Consider the following 16,954-nt stretch of genomic DNA (forward strand, 5'->3'; position numbering starts at 1 on the left):
CCTTTAACAAACACAAAAAACAAAAGCACAGAGAGAACCGAATGTTGTTGAAGTTCAGATTCTGTTGTTTAGCTTCACTTCCTCTCCTGTCCAGCAGTTGGCAGCAGCTCTGTACGGCTGCATCAGTGTGACTCATCGGGATGATGGGATGTTTGTGAGTCAAAGTCCAGCGGTGTGTGTCAGTGTGTTTTAGTGTGTGTGACGGGACCAACATGGAGGAGCAGAAGAAGATTCTGTGTGTCGGTCTGGTGTGTCTTGACATCATCAACGTCGTCGACAAATACCCTGAAGAAGACACTGACAGCAGGTTAGCATTCAGGCTAATGCTAATACAGGCTAACATCAACACTGACTGCAGGTTAGCACTGAACCTAATGCTAACAGACTATAATCAACAGTTAACCTATTGCAAGTTAACACTCAGTCTAATGCTAATACAGGCTAATATTAACACTGACTGCAGGTTATTTTTCAGGATAATGCTAATACAGGCTAATATCAATACTAACTGCACATTAGCTCTCAAGCTAATCCTAACGGAAGCTGACATCAAGGTTGACTGCAGGTTAGCACTCAGGCTAATGCTAATATAGACTAACATCAAAACTGACTCCAGGCTGAAGCTCAGGCTATTGCTAATACAGGCTAATATCAATACTAACTGCACGTTAGCTCTCAAGCTAATTCTAACTAAAGCTGACATCAATACTAACTGCAGGTGAACACTGAACCTAATGCTAACAGAGGCTAATATCAATACTAACTGCAGGTTAGCTCTCAAGCTAATCCTAATTAAAGCTGACATCAAGATTGACTGCAGGTTGGCACTCAGGGTAAAGCTAATATAGACTAACATCAACACTGACTGCAGGTTAACATTCAGGCTGATGCTAATACAGGATATCATCAACACTGTGTGTAGGTTAGCACTCAGGCTAATGCTAATACAGGCTAGCATCAACACTGTCTGCAGGTTAGGGCTCAGGCTAATTCTAACACAGGCTAACATCAACAATGACTGTGGGCTAACACTCAGGCTAATGCTAATACAGGCTAATATCAATACTAACTGCACGTTATCTCTCAAGCTAATCCTAACTAAAGCACTAACTGCAGGTGAGCACTGAACCTAATGCTAACACGGGCTAACATCAACACTGACTGCAGGTTAGCATTCAGGCTGATGCTAATACAGGATACCATCAACACTGTGTGTAGATTAGCACTCAGGCTAATGCTAATACAGGCTAACATCAACACTAACTGCAAGTTAACACTCAGGCTAATGCTAACAAAGGTAGTGATGGTCCTCTGATACCCGAGGCTTCAACACATGCGCGGTAGCTCATGAAGCAATCGTATCGAGCCACTGTGCCGACACTTGATTTGGTCATGTGACTCGTGACGTTTGAATCACTTCAGTGACGTTTGAAGCACTCAACTGCTTCGAATCACCTGATTGGTTCGGTTTGTTATGTGAATCACTTGGCGGGATTGAGTGTGTTCCGGGATAGGAGATCTCATAGTGTCGTTTATTTGAATGATTTTCCGCAGAGTAGGTTGGTTTTGTTGCTGCCGTTCGTTGCTTTGACAGTTAGTAGTGTATAGATAGCTAGCTAGCTCGATAGTTAGATAGATAGCGAGATAGATCTGCAGCAGGAGCCAATCAGGAAAAGGTCCTGTGTATGGCATAATTTCCATTTGCTGCCTGATATCAAGGTAACTACGACTGTTAACCCTTTGCGCTTCAGTTGCGCTTCAGTGTCCCGCCGGCGGTACACCTACTAATTTGCATAGTAATTTCAAGAATGTCCGACGGCTGCAAACGCGATTATACAAACACTACACGCCGATGGAAAGCTTAGATTCTCATGAATCCGCTGGTATAAACCACTTTCAGATGCGATTACCACAGCGGGTGAGAAAAACACATTTGTCCGACAAAAACAAATATTCATCCATCCGTTCTCTATACACGGCTTCAACACACACAGCGCGACTCACATTTCCGGGTTCATTATTACACACAGAAAAAAAATATTCCACAAAAAACGGCCATAATCCAACCTTTTACATCCAGATGACACAAGCCAGTAAACTATTTTGTCCAAAACATGTCCTGAATTCGGTATAAAATCCCCGAATCGGTCGTTTTCAAGGAAATGCACCTTGCGATGCGCGTCCAATATTCCCCGTATTTTTCATAATTTTTTTAATTTAAAAATAAAATATTAGCGATTTTTTGTACTGAAAACGGCTGGAATTGACTGAAGCTTAAAGGGTTAAAAAAACGAAAAGAGTGGAAAGAAGATCCAAAGGTGGACATAACATCAGAGGACTGGGAACTGATTTGCACCAAAGCCCACACTCAATCAATCAATACCTGATTTAAATTGCTATAATATGTACAAATGATTGTTGAGAAAATATATTACACCAGTTAAATTAAATATGTTTAACAACAACATCCCAGATTTATGTGTTAAATGTAATGAGGCAAAGGGAACTTTATACCATGGCTGCCAGGTGGCCATCTCTGTCAATTGTACAGAGTCCTTCAAAAAAATCCTGGATCCAGACGGTGATCCGGATCACCTCCAAAATCTAATCGATTGTTACTTTTGCTCTTCCGGACATCCTGTAAAATTTTGGTGAAAATCCGTCCATGACTTTTTGAATTATGCTGTTAACAGACAAACAGACACACAGACAGACACACAGACAGACAGACAGACGGACAGACAGACAGATGGCCTGGCAGAGGTATGCGCTCTCCGAGTGCTTTTCTAGTTATTACTGGTAATATTATTATTATTATTGTAGCCACTAGAACAGATACAATCATCTAATGTAGTGAAACAGGAACGTGCATGGCGAATCAATCCAAAACAATCCATGAACCAATCAGAAACATGAATCAATTGCACTTCATTTTATTGACCACTAGATGTCCTACTCGAGCACTGAGTGTCAGTGAAGCCTCGAGTAATGAAGCAGGTACTGGATAAAGTGTTGAAGCTTCAACAAAGCCTCGATCATCCATCACTAAACACAGGCTAATATCAACACTGACTGCCGGTTAACACTCAGGCTAATGCTAATACAGGATACTGATCATCAATCAATCAATATCGCAGTGATCGACCATGCTGTAATGTCACTACTGTGCGCCTGCAGGTGTCTGTCGCAGCGATGGCAGCGAGGAGGGAACGCCTCCAACTCCTGCACGGTTCTGTCGCTGCTCGGAGCTCCCTGCGCCTTCATGGGCTCGCTGTCCGCCGGACCGGTAGCTGAGTGAGTGGCACGATCAATACTTCAATCAATACTCCAATCAATACTCCTTCTTTGAAACTATTAAAAAATGAAAGATCTGACGATAATTCAGTTTTTGTTATGTTTTAAGTATTTTATTGTCCTGATTATTGAGCCTGATCTTTGATTCTGATTGTTGAACCGGCTGCAGGTTAGCATTCAGGCTAATGCTAATACAGGCTAATATCAATACTAACTGCACATTAGCTCTCAGGCTAATTCTAACTAAACCTGACATCAGCACTAACTGCAGGTGAACACTGAACCTAATGCTAACAGACTAACATCAACACTGACTGCAGGTAAGCACTCAGGCTAATGCTAACATCAACACTGACTGCAGGTTAGCACTCAATCTATGCTAATTCAGGCTATTATAAAAACTGACTGCAGGTTAGCTCTCAGGCTAATGCTAATACAGGATAACATCAAGTCTGACAGTAGGTTAACAATCGATCCTGATCATTGATCCTGATTATTGATTAGGATCAATGATCAGGATCGGAGCTGAACGATTGGTCAGGTCTGATCGCAGCAGCTGCTCTCCTTTCTTTACTGTCTAGTTTTGTTTTGGAGGATTTTCAGAAGTCCTGCATTGATGTGTCGCTGGTTTCTGAGCATGCTCAGTGTGTCCTTCCAGCCTCCGTGGTCATCAGCAACATCAGCACAGGAAGCCGGACCATCCTGCACATGAACAGGTGTGACCAAGTGTGAACAGGTGTGTCTCTCACTAACAGCTTCTGTTTCAGGAACAGCATCATCTCCAAGCAGCTCCGCCCCCTCCTGTCCCACAAATCAGAGCAGCTTCTAGTGTGTGATGTCAGCTGTCTGTGTGTCCGTCAGGTTCATCATGGCCGACTTCTCGCGGTGTTCGGTCGACGCCTCTCCAGTGGTTTGGCAGCTGGAAGGTCTGACTCCATGTGCATGTTGTTTGGTCTGTCCGTTCAACGGGACTCGAACCGTCGTTCTGTCTGATATGTAAGACGACCAGTCGGCCGCCACTGCAACGCCGCAGTGTTTGCCAAACACCTCGTCAATCAGATGCCGTTACCATGGAGATGAATGAATCACTGTGACATCAGTAGAGCAGCAGGCCACATGGCCAAAGTGAATGAATCTGCTGTAAGCACCGACCGCAGTGATAGACCCCGCCCAGTTAATGTAAGCCCCACCCACAGTTATAGACACTGTCCGGTTAACATAAGCCCCCCATAAATATTGACCCCGCCCAGTTACCTTAAGCCCCGCCCACAGTTATAGACCCCGCCCAGCGATTGCTGCTGGTGGATGACAGAAATGTCTCGAGGTGTTTGGTGAACACTGGATGCTCCTGAATCTGGTGTAATAACGGGTGATCCACTGCAGAACCGAGGTTCTGATCTACCAATCAGATGGGGCATGGAGGTCAGCTGACCTGACAACCCGGTCTCACGGGGATTCGTGAAACTGTCACGTAAGTTTTAGTTTCGGTTTCGTGCGCACCAACACGATTTCGTCATGTTTTTCGTGCCGCTCACCACGAAATGTTTTTCGCTGTGGTAATCACATCTGAAAGTGGTTTATACCGGCGGATTCATGACGATCTAAGCTGTCCATCGGCGTATACTGCTTGTGTGATCGTGTTTGCGGCCGCCGGCCGCCGGACATTCTTGAAATTCCTATGCAAATTGGTAAGTGTACCACCGGCTTATGGTTAGGTTATGGTTATGGTTATGGTTAGGGTTATGGTTAGGAACGATGTCATGCAAAATATAGCGTTGGATTCGCCACGGTTTTACATTAAAAATATAATATACACATTCTTTTGAAATACGTTCTGAGTGGCACGAAAAGTCCGCCGTTTAAAATACATTGGTGTGCATTTCGTGGTGAGCGGCACGAAAAACATGACGAAATCGTGTTGGTGCGCACGAAACTGAAACTAAAACTTACGTGACAGTTTCACGAATCCTCGTGAGATCGGGCTGGACCTGAAGCTAAAGACAGGAAGTGACTCAAACTAGAAAGCTAAAAACACAATGCAGCCTGGTTCAGATATCTCAGTATTTAGTATAGGACTACAGCTGGTAGGGCGGAGAGGACAAAAACCCAGAACCATTAGAGCTCTGGTCCAAACCCAGAACCATCAGAGCTCTGGTCCAGCTCTGGTCGGGTTATTTTGAACTCCTGCAGTCACGCATGTTGTTCATCTGAGGGTTGTTCTGGTTCTGGTTCCCGGTTTACTTACCAGATCTGGAAGGTTGATTATTTTATTCATATCTTCATTCTTAATTCTGAAAACAGACTGAACTTTCTGCTTCCTGTTCTGACCTCACTGAAGATGTTCTTCTGAAGTTGTCCAGATGTGAAAGTTGTTCTTCATCAGAGGAACCAGAGAGGGAAGCAGGGATCTTCTATTGCAGCTGAATTCAGATGTTGTCCAGGTTCTGATCTGGAATCTGATTGGCTGTTTTCTGGTGTTTTGTCTTCAGGAGCCACCGTAGATCAGACGTTAGCATTAAACTGCAGCTGATTGGTCTGCATCACGTCCTCATCACTGTTATCATTAAAGGAACAGTTCAACGCATGGCTCATTTAGCTTAGCTTAGCTTAGCACTATAAAGACTGTTCCTGTAGGTCCGGTTTAATTCTTCGGGCTTCGCTGGAACCTCTGCAGTGGTTTTGGGTTGATTCATTTAATTTCTGAATGATTATTGAATGAATCATTAACACTTGATTTACCTTCTTGTCTCCAGACGTCAGCTAAAGAGAAGGTGATATCTACCCAGTCTTCAGCTGAGAAACCAGATATCTCCTCATGTTCTCTCTGAAATCTCAGCATGTTCAGTAATTCAATGGATTGTGATTTGAATGAAAGATCAACACACCTGAGCAGGTGTTCCTCAGACCAGACACCCAACAGACACAACATTAGAACCTCAGGTAGCAGCAGATCAGAGATACAGAACCTCTGGAGGTCCTCAGTGGATTCTCTGGGTTCTTTGTGGGGTTGTCTTATCAGAGGAATGTCCACATGAGGGCAGGAACCAATGTTTCCCAGCAGAACGTTGTGATGAAATGATCAGTGTTCTTCTGTAAGTGGTTCTAATGGCACAGCTGATTGACTCACAGGCTGACTTCAGATCTTTTCTGACAGTGAAGTTTGTCCCTCACTGTCTCCTGTAGAACCTAAAGGTCTGCATGTAGAGAACATGTTAATGATGAACGAACTCATCTGTCTGATCGATCATCTCTCAACCTGATTGATAGCTGATCAGTCTGATCTATTGATTAATAAACTGGATTTCTAGAGGATCTTTGTGAGGCGACAGAATAGATGATAGATAGATAGATACTTTATTAATCCTGGGAGAAATTCAAGAATGAAAGTTTTCAACTTAAAACCTGAAATGTTTTTCATTGATTGTTTCTGAAGATAAACTCATTGTTTCTCCAAACAGAACAGCTCCAAGGTTTTTTAAATTACACAATATATATACTGCAGATTAATGAGGAACGTCCCAATCAGACTGATCGATACTCCATCTACCTTCTAGTACCACATTTACCCTCTAGTACTACATTTAGACAGTGTTTTACTAGAGCTTTACTACAAGGTTCCATCTACAGAACATGAAGGAACAGACTGAGATCTTCAACTGTTAAACTGGACTGATTTAATAACTTTATTATCAGATAAATGTGATCAGACTGAACCAGCAGACATTCATTAATTCACTCGCATCAAATCAGGACATCACAGTGAAGTCATCAGATTGGGATACTAGACATCAGGAGGCGTCTCAACACATAGGCGTCTCTCACATAAACTTTGACCTCACTTCCTGTCTGTCAGGAACCTTCCTGATGTCACAGCGGAGGATTTCTCCAAAGTGAACCTCAGTCAGTTCAGGTGGATTCACTGGGAGGTGAGCTACACCAAAACTACACCAGAACTACACCAAAACTACACTAAAACTACACTAGAACTACACTAGAACTACACTAGAACTACACTAGAACTACACCAAAACTACACTAGAACTACACTAGAACTACACTAGAACTACACCAGAACTACACCAGAACTACACAAAAACTACACTAGAACTACACCAGAACTACACTAGAACTACACCAAAACTACACCAGAACTACACCAAAACTACACTAGAACTACACTAGAACTACACCAGAACTACACCAGAACTACACTAGAACTACACCAGAACTACACAAAAATTACACCATAACTACAGCAAAACTACACCAGAACTACACCAAAACTACACTAAAACTACACTAGAACTACACTAGAACTACACCAGAACTACACTAGAACTACACCAAAACTACACTAGAACTACACTAGAACTACACTAGAACTACACCAGAACTACACCAGAACTACACAAAAACTACACTAGAACTACACCAGAACTACACTAGAACTACACCAAAACTACACTAAAACTACACTAGAACTACACCAGAACTACACTAGAACTACACCAGAACTACACAAAAATTACACCATAACTACAGCAAAACTACACCAGAACTACACCAAAACTACACTAGAACTACACCAGAACTACACTAGAACTACACCAAAACTACACCAAAACTACACCAGAACTACACCAAAACGACACTAAAACTACACTAGAACTACACCAGAACTACACTAGAACTACACCAGAACTACACAAAAATTACACCATAACTACAGCAAAGCTACACCAGAACTAAGCCACACTAAACAACTGAAAACTGAACAGGACAAAATAATGTGAACTCATCTTAACCTGATTCAGCAAACCGGGTGAACTACTACTAACTAGAGTTAACCTGAATAAATAAACCGGATTAACTACCACTAACCAGAGTTAACCTGATTAAGTAAACCGGGTTAACTAACACTAACCAGAGGTACAACACTAACTTACCCCAACACTGTAGATAATAACAGAAGGTGGAACAGTGAGTCGCTGCTCTACTGTTGGCCATCTTTCCTCTGCAGGGCCGGAACGCTGACGAACAGGTGAAGATGATCCAGCAGGTGGAGATGCACAACAGCAGGTTGCCACAGCAACAGAGGATCACTGTCTCAGTGGAGATTGAGAAGATCAGAGAGCCGCTGTACCAGCTGTTTCCACATGGCGACGTGGTACGAATCATCACGGCAAACCTTTGTTCTGTCTGATGGGTGAAACATTTTGATTGTTCCTGTTGGTTCCTGATTGTTCCTAATTGTTCCTGTTAGTTCTTAATTGTTCCTGGTTGTTCTCAGGTGTTTGTCAGTAAAGACGTCGCTCGACATTTTGGCTTCCAGTCAGCTGAAGCTGCTCTCAGAGGATTCTACCCTCGAGTGAGACAGGGGTGAGTCTAACCTGTCTGTCTCTTTCCTGTCTGTCTCTCACTTGTCTGTCCTTTACCTGTCTGCCTCTTTCCTGTCTGTCTCTTACCTGTCTGTCTCTTTCCTGTCTGCCTCTTTCCTGTCTGTCTCTTACCTGTCTGTCTCTTTCCTGTCTGCCTCTTACCTGTCTGCCTCTTACCTGTCTGTCTCTTTCCTGTCTGTCTCTCACTTGTCTGTCCTTTACCTGTCTGCCTCTTTCCTGTCTGCCTCTTACCTGTCTGCCTCTTACCTGTCTGCCTCTTTCCTGTCTGCCTCTTACCTGTCTGCCTCTTTCCTGTCTGCCTCTTTCCTGTCTGCCTCTTACCTGTCTGCCTCTTTCCTGTCTGTCTCTTACCTGTCTGTCTCTTTCCTGTCTGCCTCTTTCCTGTCTGCCTCTTACCTGTCTGCCTCTTACCTGTCTGCCTCTTACCTGTCTGCCTCTTACCTGTCTGCCTCTTACCTGTCTGCCTCTTTCCTGTCTGTCTCTTTCCTGTCTGCCTCTTTCCTGTCTGCCTCTTACCTGTCTGCCTCTTACCTGTCTGCCTCTTACCTGTCTGTCTCTTTCCTGTCTGTCTCTCACTTGTCTGTCCTTTACCTGTCTGCCTCTTTCCTGTCTGCCTCTTACCTGTCTGCCTCTTACCTGTCTGCCTCTTACCTGTCTGCCTCTTACCTGTCTGCCTCTTTCCTGTCTGCCTCTTACCTGTCTGCCTCTTACCTGTCTGCCTCTTTCCTGTCTGTCTCTTACCTGTCTGTCTCTTTCCTGTCTGCCTCTTACCTGTCTGCCTCTTACCTGTCTGCCTCTTACCTGTCTGCCTCTTACCTGTCTGCCTCTTTCCTGTCTGCCTCTTACCTGTCTGCCTCTTACCTGTCTGCCTCTTTCCTGTCTGCCTCTTTCCTGTCTGCCTCTTTCCTGTCTGCCTCTTACCTGTCTGCCTCTTTCCTGTCTGCCTCTTACCTGTCTGCCTCTTACCTGTCTGCCTCTTTCCTGTCTGCCTCTTTCCTGTCTGCCTCTTACCTGTCTGCCTCTTACCTGTCTGCCTCTTTCCTGTCTGCCTCTTTCCTGTCTGCCTCTTTCCTGTCTGCCTCTTACCTGTCTGCCTCTTTCCTGTCTGCCTCTTTCCTGTCTGCCTCTTTCCTGTCTGCCTCTTTCCTGTCTGCCTCTTACCTGTCTGCCTCTTACCTGTCTGCCTCTTACCTGTCTGCCTCTTTCCTGTCTGTCTCTTTCCTGTCTGCCTCTTTCCTGTCTGCCTCTTTCCTGTCTGTCTCTTACCTGTCTGCCTCTTACCTGTCTGTCTCTTTCCTGTCTGCCTCTTACCTGTCTGTCTCTTACCTGTCTGCCTCTTACCTGTCTGCCTCTTTCCTGTCTGTCTCTTTCCTGTCTACCTCTTTCCTGTCTGCCTCTTACCTGTCTGCCTCTTACCTGTCTGCCTCTTACCTGTCTGCCTCTTTCCTGTCTGCCTCTTTCTTGTCTGCCTCTTTCCTGTCTGCCTCTTTCCTGTCTGCCTCTTACCTGTCTGCCTCTTTCCTGTCTGCCTCTTTCCTGTCTGTCTCTTTCCTGTCTGCCTCTTTCCTGTCTGCCTCTTACCTGTCTGTCTCTTTCCTGTCTGCCTCTTACCTGTCTGCCTCTTTCCTGTCTGTCTCTTACCTGTCTGCCTCTTTCCTGTCTGCCTCTTACCTGTCTATCTCTTTCCTGTCTGCCTCTTACCTGTCTGCCTCTCACTTGTCTGTCCTTTACCTGTCTGCCTCTTACCTGTCTGTCTCTTTCCTGTCTGTCTCTTACCTGTCTGCCTCTTACCTGTCTGCCTCTTTCCTGTCTGCCTCTTTCCTGTCTGCCTCTTACCTGTCTGTCTCTTTCCTGTCTGTCTCTTACCTGTCTGCCTCTTACCTGTCTGCCTCTTTCCTGTCTGCCTCTTTCCTGTCTGCCTCTTACCTGTCTGTCTCTTTCCTGTCTGCCTCTTACCTGTCTGCCTCTTACCTGTCTGCCTCTTTCCTGTCTGCCTCTTACCTGTCTGCCTCTTACCTGTCTGCCTCTTTCCTGTCTGCCTCTTACCTGTCTGCCTCTTTCCTGTCTGCCTCTTACCTGTCTGCCTCTTACCTGTCTGCCTCTTACCTGTCTGCCTCTTTCCTGTCTGCCTCTTTCCTGTCTGCCTCTTTCCTGTCTGCCTCTTTCCTGTCTGTCTCTTTCCTGTCTGCCTCTTACCTGTCTGCCTCTTTCCTGTCTGCCTCTTACCTGTCTGCCTCTTACCTGTCTGCCTCTCACTTGTCTGTCCTTTACCTGTCTGCCTCTTACCTGTCTGTCTCTTTCCTGTCTGTCTCTTACCTGTCTGCCTCTTACCTGTCTGCCTCTTACCTGTCTGCCTCTTACCTGTCTGTCTCTTTCCTGTCTGCCTCTTACCTGTCTGCCTCTTACCTGTCTGCCTCTTACCTGTCTGCCTCTTACCTGTCTGCCTCTTCCTGTCTGCCTCTTACCTGTCTGCCTCTTTCCTGTCTGCCTCTTTCCTGTCTGCCTCTTTCCTGTCTGCCTCTTTCCTGTCTGCCTCTTTCCTGTCTGCCTCTTACCTGTCTGCCTCTTTCCTGTCTGCCTCTTACCTGTCTGTCTCTTACCTGTCTGCCTCTTACCTGTCTGCCTCTTACCTGTCTGCCTCTCACTTGTCTGTCCTTTACCTGTCTGCCTCTTACCTGTCTGTCTCTTTCCTGTCTGCCTCTTACCTGTCTGCCTCTTACCTGTCTGCCTCTTACCTGTCTGTCTCTTTCCTGTCTGCCTCTTACCTGTCTGTCTCTTTCCTGTCTGCCTCTTACCTGTCTGCCTCTCACTTGTCTGTCCTTTACCTGTCTGCCTCTTACCTGTCTGCCTCTTTCCTGTCTGCCTCTTTCCTGTCTGCCTCTTACCTGTCTGCCTCTTACCTGTCTGTCTCTTTCCTGTCTGTCTCTCACTTGTCTGTCCTTTACCTGTCTGCCTCTTACCTGTCTGCCTCTTTCCTGTCTGTCTCTTACCTGTCTGTCTCTTACCTGTCTGTCTCTTACCTGTCTGCCTCTTTCCTGTCTGTCTCTTACCTGTCTGCCTCTTACCTGTCTGTCTCTTTCCTGTCTGCCTCTTTCCTGTCTGTCTCTTACCTGTCTGTCTCTTACCTGTCTGCCTCTTACCTGTCTGTCTCTTACCTGTCTGCCTCTTTCCTGTCTGCCTCTTTCCTGTCTGTCTCTTTCCTGTCTGCCTCTTTCCTGTCTGTCTCTTTCCTGTCTGTCTCTTACCTGTCTGTCTCTTACCTGTCTGCCTCTTTCCTGTCTGTCTCTTACCTGTCTGCCTCTTTCCTGTCTGTCTCTTACCTGTCTGCCTCTTACCTGTCTGCCTCTTACCTGTCTGCCTCTTACCTGTCTGTCTCTTACCTGTCTGCCTCTTTCCTGTCTGCCTCTTTCCTGTCTGTCTCTTTCCTGTCTGCCTCTTTCCTGTCTGTCTCTTTCCTGTCTGTCTCTTACCTGTCTGTCTCTTACCTGTCTGCCTCTTTCCTGTCTGTCTCTTACCTGTCTGCCTCTTTCCTGTCTGTCTCTTACCTGTCTGCCTCTTACCTGTCTGTCTCTTACCTGTCTGCCTCTTTCCTGTCTGTCTCTTTCCTGTCTGCCTCTTTCCTGTCTGTCTCTTACCTGTCTGTCTCTTACCTGTCTGTCTCTTTCCTGTCTGCCTCTTTCCTGTCTGCCTCTTTCCTGTCTGTCTCTTACCTGTCTGTCTCTTTCCTGTCTGTCTCTTACCTGTCTGCCTCTTTCCTGTCTGCCTCTTTCCTGTCTGTCTCTTACCTGTCTGTCTCTTACCTGTCTGTCTCTCAGGGCTGTCCTGATCTGTGCCTGGGCAGAAAAAGGAGCGTCTGCTTTGGGTCCTGATGGTTTTTTCCATTCAGACGCTTTTCCTCCACCCAGTCTTGTCGACACTCTGGGAGCCGGAGACACTTTCAACGCTGCGGTGATCTACACGCTGTCCCACGGTGAGACGCTTCACTGTCCAACAACAACTGCAACAACAACTACACCAGCAGCAACTACAACAACACAGACTACAACGATAACAACTACAACAACAACAACTACAACAATAACTATAACAGCAACAACAACAACACAAACTACAACTACACCAAAAACTATACCAACAACTACATCAGCTGCTCAAAGTTAAAAGGGGGCACATGGAGCACAAATTCGAAGCACACCTTACAATATACAGTGGAATGCATAAATTTGGGCACCCCAACAGAAAAATGACATCAGTATTCAGTAGATCCTCCTTTTGCAGAAATAACAGCCTCTAAATGCTTCCTGTAGCTTCCAATGAGGGTCTGGATTCTGGTTGAAGGTATTTTTGACCATTCTCCTTTAAAAAACATCTCCAGTTCAGTCAGGTTTGATGGTTTCTGAGCATGGACAGCCCGCTTTAAATCTCACCACAGATTTTCAGTAATATTCAGGTCTGGGGACTGAGATGGTCATTCCAGAACGTTCTACTTGTTCCTCTGCATGGATGCCTGAGTAGAATCTGAGCAGTGTTTGGGGTCATTGTCTTGTTCAAGTATCCAGCTCCGGCACAACTTCAACTTTGTCACTGATTCTTGAACATTGTTGGTAAGAATCTGCTGATACTGACTGGAATCCATGAGACCTTCAACTTTAACAAGATTTCCAGTACCTGCAGTGGCCACACAGCCCCACAGCATGATGGAACCACCACCACATTTTACTGTGGGCAGCAAGTGTTTGTCTTGGAACGCTGTGTTCTTCATCCACCATGCATGCCGCCCCTTATGTCCAAATAACTCCATTTGAGGTTCATCAGTCCACAGCATCTTATTCCAAAATGAAGCTGGCTTCTCCAAATGTGCTTTAGCAAACCTCAAGTGACTCTGTTTGTGGCATGTGTGCAGAAAAGGCTTCTTCCACATCACTCTCCCATACAGCATCCCCTTGTGCAAAGTGTGCTGAACAGTTGAACAATGCACAGTGACACCATCTGCAGCAAGATCATGTTGTAGGTCTTTGGAGCTGCTCTGTGGGCTGAGTTTTACTGTTCTCACATCCTTCATCTCTGCTTAGCTGACAGTTTTCTTGGCCTGCCACTCTGGGCCTTAACCAGAACTGAGCCTGTGGTCTTCCATTTCCTCACTATGTTCCTCACAGTGGAAACTGACAGCTGAAATCTCTGAGCTAGCTTTTTGTTTCCTTCCCCTTAATCATGATGCTGAACAATCTTTGCTTTCAGCTCATTTGACAGATGTTTTGAGGCTCCCATGCTGCCACTCTTCAGAGAAGATGCAAAGAGGAGAACAACTTGTAATTGGCCACCTTAAATACCCTTTCTCATGAATGGCTCCACCTGTTGTAATGGTCGCCTCTCTGAGTACTGTATCTTTAAGTGCTTTTGGTTACTATGGTGACGCACACAGACGGCGTTAGGACGTAAACTGGACTTTTGCGCGGCAACACAGGAGATGCTCCCGGTATTGACATGCTGTTGTTGTTTGTAGCTTGGGACTCTTTAATGTTTTCACCTTCACTAAAGTGTGCTTATACGACTATGCAGAATGTCTGAGCTGTCCTGCAAACATTAAACGTGCAGAGTGACAGTAACGGCCTGTTTTGAGTCATGTTTTCAACCCCTCTGAACGGTGGAGATCACCCTGATCACTACACTGTGTATGCAGGTCAAAGGTCAATGAGCTTACCAAGCAAATTTTATGTTCCAATAATTAGTGCTGAAGGTATTCAAATCAATAAAACAACAAGGGTGCCAAATTTATGCACCTGTCTACTTTTGCTTAACCCGTCGCACTTCAGTTGTGCTTCAGTGTTCCGCCCGCGGTACACTTTGAGATCTGCATAAGCAATTTGCTAAATGTCTGAAACTGCAAACGCGATTATACAAACACTATACGCCGATGGAAAGCTTAGATTCTCATGAATCCGCCGGTATAAACCACTTTCAGATGTGATTACCACAGCGGGTGAGAAAAACACATTTGTCCGACAAAAACAAATATCCATCCATCCGTTCTCTATACACGGCTTCAACGTACACAGCGCGACTCACATTTCCGGGTTCATTATTACACACAGATGAAAATATTCCACAAAAAACGGCCATAATCCAACCTTTTACATCCAGACAACACAAGCCAGTAAACTATTTTGTCCAAAACATGTCCTGAAGTCGGTATAAAATCCACGAATCGGTCGTTTTCAAGGAAATGCACCTCGCGATGCGTGTCCAATATTCCCTGTATTTCTCGTCAGATTTTTATTTACAAATAGAATATTAGCGATTTTTTTGTACTGAAAACGGCTGGAATTGACTGAAGCTTAAAGGGTTAAATAATTATTGCACACTTTCTGTAAATCCCATAAACTTCATTTCACTTCTCAAACATCACTGTGTTTGTCTGTTATATAATATATTTAACTGAAATTGCTGATTTAAACAACCAGTGATTTATAAAGGAAAAGCTGGAAAATGATCAGGGGTGCCCAGACTTTAGCATAGCGCTGTAACTGGCTGTAATGGTTGTTCCTCTGGACTGCTGATCAGAAGGTCAGTGGTTCAAACCTTGTTATGGCCAGCATCAGGCGCTTCAACAACGCTGATAAATTATTATTTTGAAGTTGAGTTTAGACCTTGGGCTGTTTAGCTGTGGCTGCTCTTCCTGGAGTCCTCCTTTTTAAATTTCATACCTTTGCTCCATGGGGCTGATTCATAATCTGCCCTTTATTATTCGTAGTGCTAATAATAAAGTTAAAAACCCTAAATTTTATTCCCTAAATTTCTATATTTTATATTTATGCATATTTAATTTGTCTATACAGATGTTATAAACAAGTACTGATAGGTTTAATAAATGAGAGGTTGAGAAAATCACAATTCAAATTCTTGTAATTATTATTGTTATTGTATTTATACTGCAAAAGTCCAAAATTACGTGAAAATGCAGGTAGATAGTTTCAGTAAAATAACATAACTGATGCCTGTAGAAACAGGAAACACACTGCAGCTCACTGACAGTAAAATAACACGTCTCTCTGATGCTCTTTGACAACAGAAACACAGATAAACAGAAAGAAGCCTGGCATCCTTTATCCTGTCAGCACTGTGTGGTTAACTAGCAGATATAACTGATCAGAGTGTGTTAGAGTCAGACACACACAGGATGCTGACTTCACTGCATCAGTCATCTAGAATAAACCGTACACAAACCAATCCCGCTACAGAGCCTCCTCACTGGACCATCAGGTGTTGAAGTCGTCCCTCTGGCCTCTGGTTTCTAGACGAGCGGCGCTAGCGCTGAGCTTCAGGGCATGTCAGGGCGGTGAGGGACGTCTACGTAGGTCATGTGACCAACCGAGGGTAGATCTGAATTATTATTCATTTTATTTTTGCTTTATTTATTATTTTGGGCCTGAAATACTTTTACACACATACAAACTTAAAAATAAAAAACTAAATTAAATAAAGTTAAATAAAATTGAAAAAGCAACTTTGACAAAAGGGGCGGTGCTTCAGCCCCCTCTGCCCCCCCTCTGCACAGTCCTGATCAACAACAGCGTGGCTCTTTAAAATCTGTGGAATCATTGTTGTGTCAGTCGGAGCCGTTGAGCGTCTCGTTGTTGTTCAAACTAGATTCTCACTGACCAACCAGAGGAAGTGACTGAATCTGTTTCCTGTCTGCAGGCGGGACTGTACAGGAAGCTCTGACCTTCGGCTGCAGAGTCGCCGGCGCCAAGTGTGGTTTCCATGGTTACGACGGCATCGCCGAAAAGTTTTCCAACAAGTGACCAAAGAGTTAGAAACTGGTTTGTTAGTTTGAGGTTAGAAAAGGAGAAAAAACAGGATTTCTTTCAGCACTCAGATGAATTTTATTTAATTTTCAGTTTGAAAAGTGAACTTTGATTAAAAACTGTGACTGATGTGTTGATTAACACGAGGAGGAGCAAAGTGTTTACAACGATTCACTGCTGATCAATAAGTGATTATTAGTTAGCTGGTTGATCATTAGTATGAACTCATAGTGATGTAACCTGATAATAAACTAATTAAAGCTGCTAAATGAAGTGACTTTTGGTTCAAATGTTTTCTGTTTTTTTTAACTGATAGAAATAAAATCTGATCAACGAACTTTGCTTCAGTAATTGATTCCTGATTATTGATTCTTACTTTTAGCAGAAAATATTCTTTCTAATTTTCATCTGCATGGTTGCCGTGGTTACGAGTGTTTACGGACCTCATCGCTTCGG

At 44.5% G+C, this 16,954-nt stretch overlaps 1 protein-coding gene across 10 annotated transcripts; it reads left to right on the forward strand.

The window, feature by feature from the left end:
• Positions 1 to 83: 83 nt before the first annotated feature.
• Positions 84 to 16,835, forward strand: khk (ketohexokinase). Of its 10 annotated transcripts, none has more exons than XM_022215339.2 (9): positions 84 to 358; positions 3,178 to 3,294; positions 3,876 to 4,010; positions 4,156 to 4,290; positions 7,148 to 7,220; positions 8,315 to 8,461; positions 8,585 to 8,673; positions 12,509 to 12,663; positions 16,392 to 16,835. In XM_022215339.2, exons 1-9 carry the CDS (start codon positions 213 to 215, stop codon positions 16,493 to 16,495), a joined length of 1,101 nt encoding a protein of 366 aa, XP_022071031.1. In that variant the 5' UTR covers positions 84 to 212; the 3' UTR covers positions 16,496 to 16,835. The 10 variants fall into 10 exon arrangements, with proteins under 10 accessions (XP_022071031.1, XP_051804233.1, XP_022071032.1 ...); XM_051948273.1 differs by having other exon boundaries at positions 3,953 to 4,010; positions 4,156 to 4,220; XM_022215340.2 differs by having other exon boundaries at positions 84 to 307.
• Positions 16,836 to 16,954: the final 119 nt, after the last annotated feature.

Source organism: Acanthochromis polyacanthus, chromosome 5, assembly GCF_021347895.1.
Source record: "Acanthochromis polyacanthus isolate Apoly-LR-REF ecotype Palm Island chromosome 5, KAUST_Apoly_ChrSc, whole genome shotgun sequence".
In the NCBI taxonomy this organism is placed as follows: Eukaryota; Metazoa; Chordata; class Actinopteri; family Pomacentridae; genus Acanthochromis; species Acanthochromis polyacanthus.

Coding starts and splice junctions, on each gene's coding strand:
- khk (XM_022215339.2), top strand. CDS start 213: ATGGAGGAGCAGAAGAAGATTCTGTGTGTCGGTCTGGTGTGTCTTGAC. Junction 8,462..8,584: donor TGTTTCCACATGGCGACGTG/GTACGAATCATC, acceptor GGTTGTTCTCAG/GTGTTTGTCAGTAAAGACGT. Junction 8,674..12,508: donor TACCCTCGAGTGAGACAGGG/GTGAGTCTAACC, acceptor TCTGTCTCTCAG/GGCTGTCCTGATCTGTGCCT.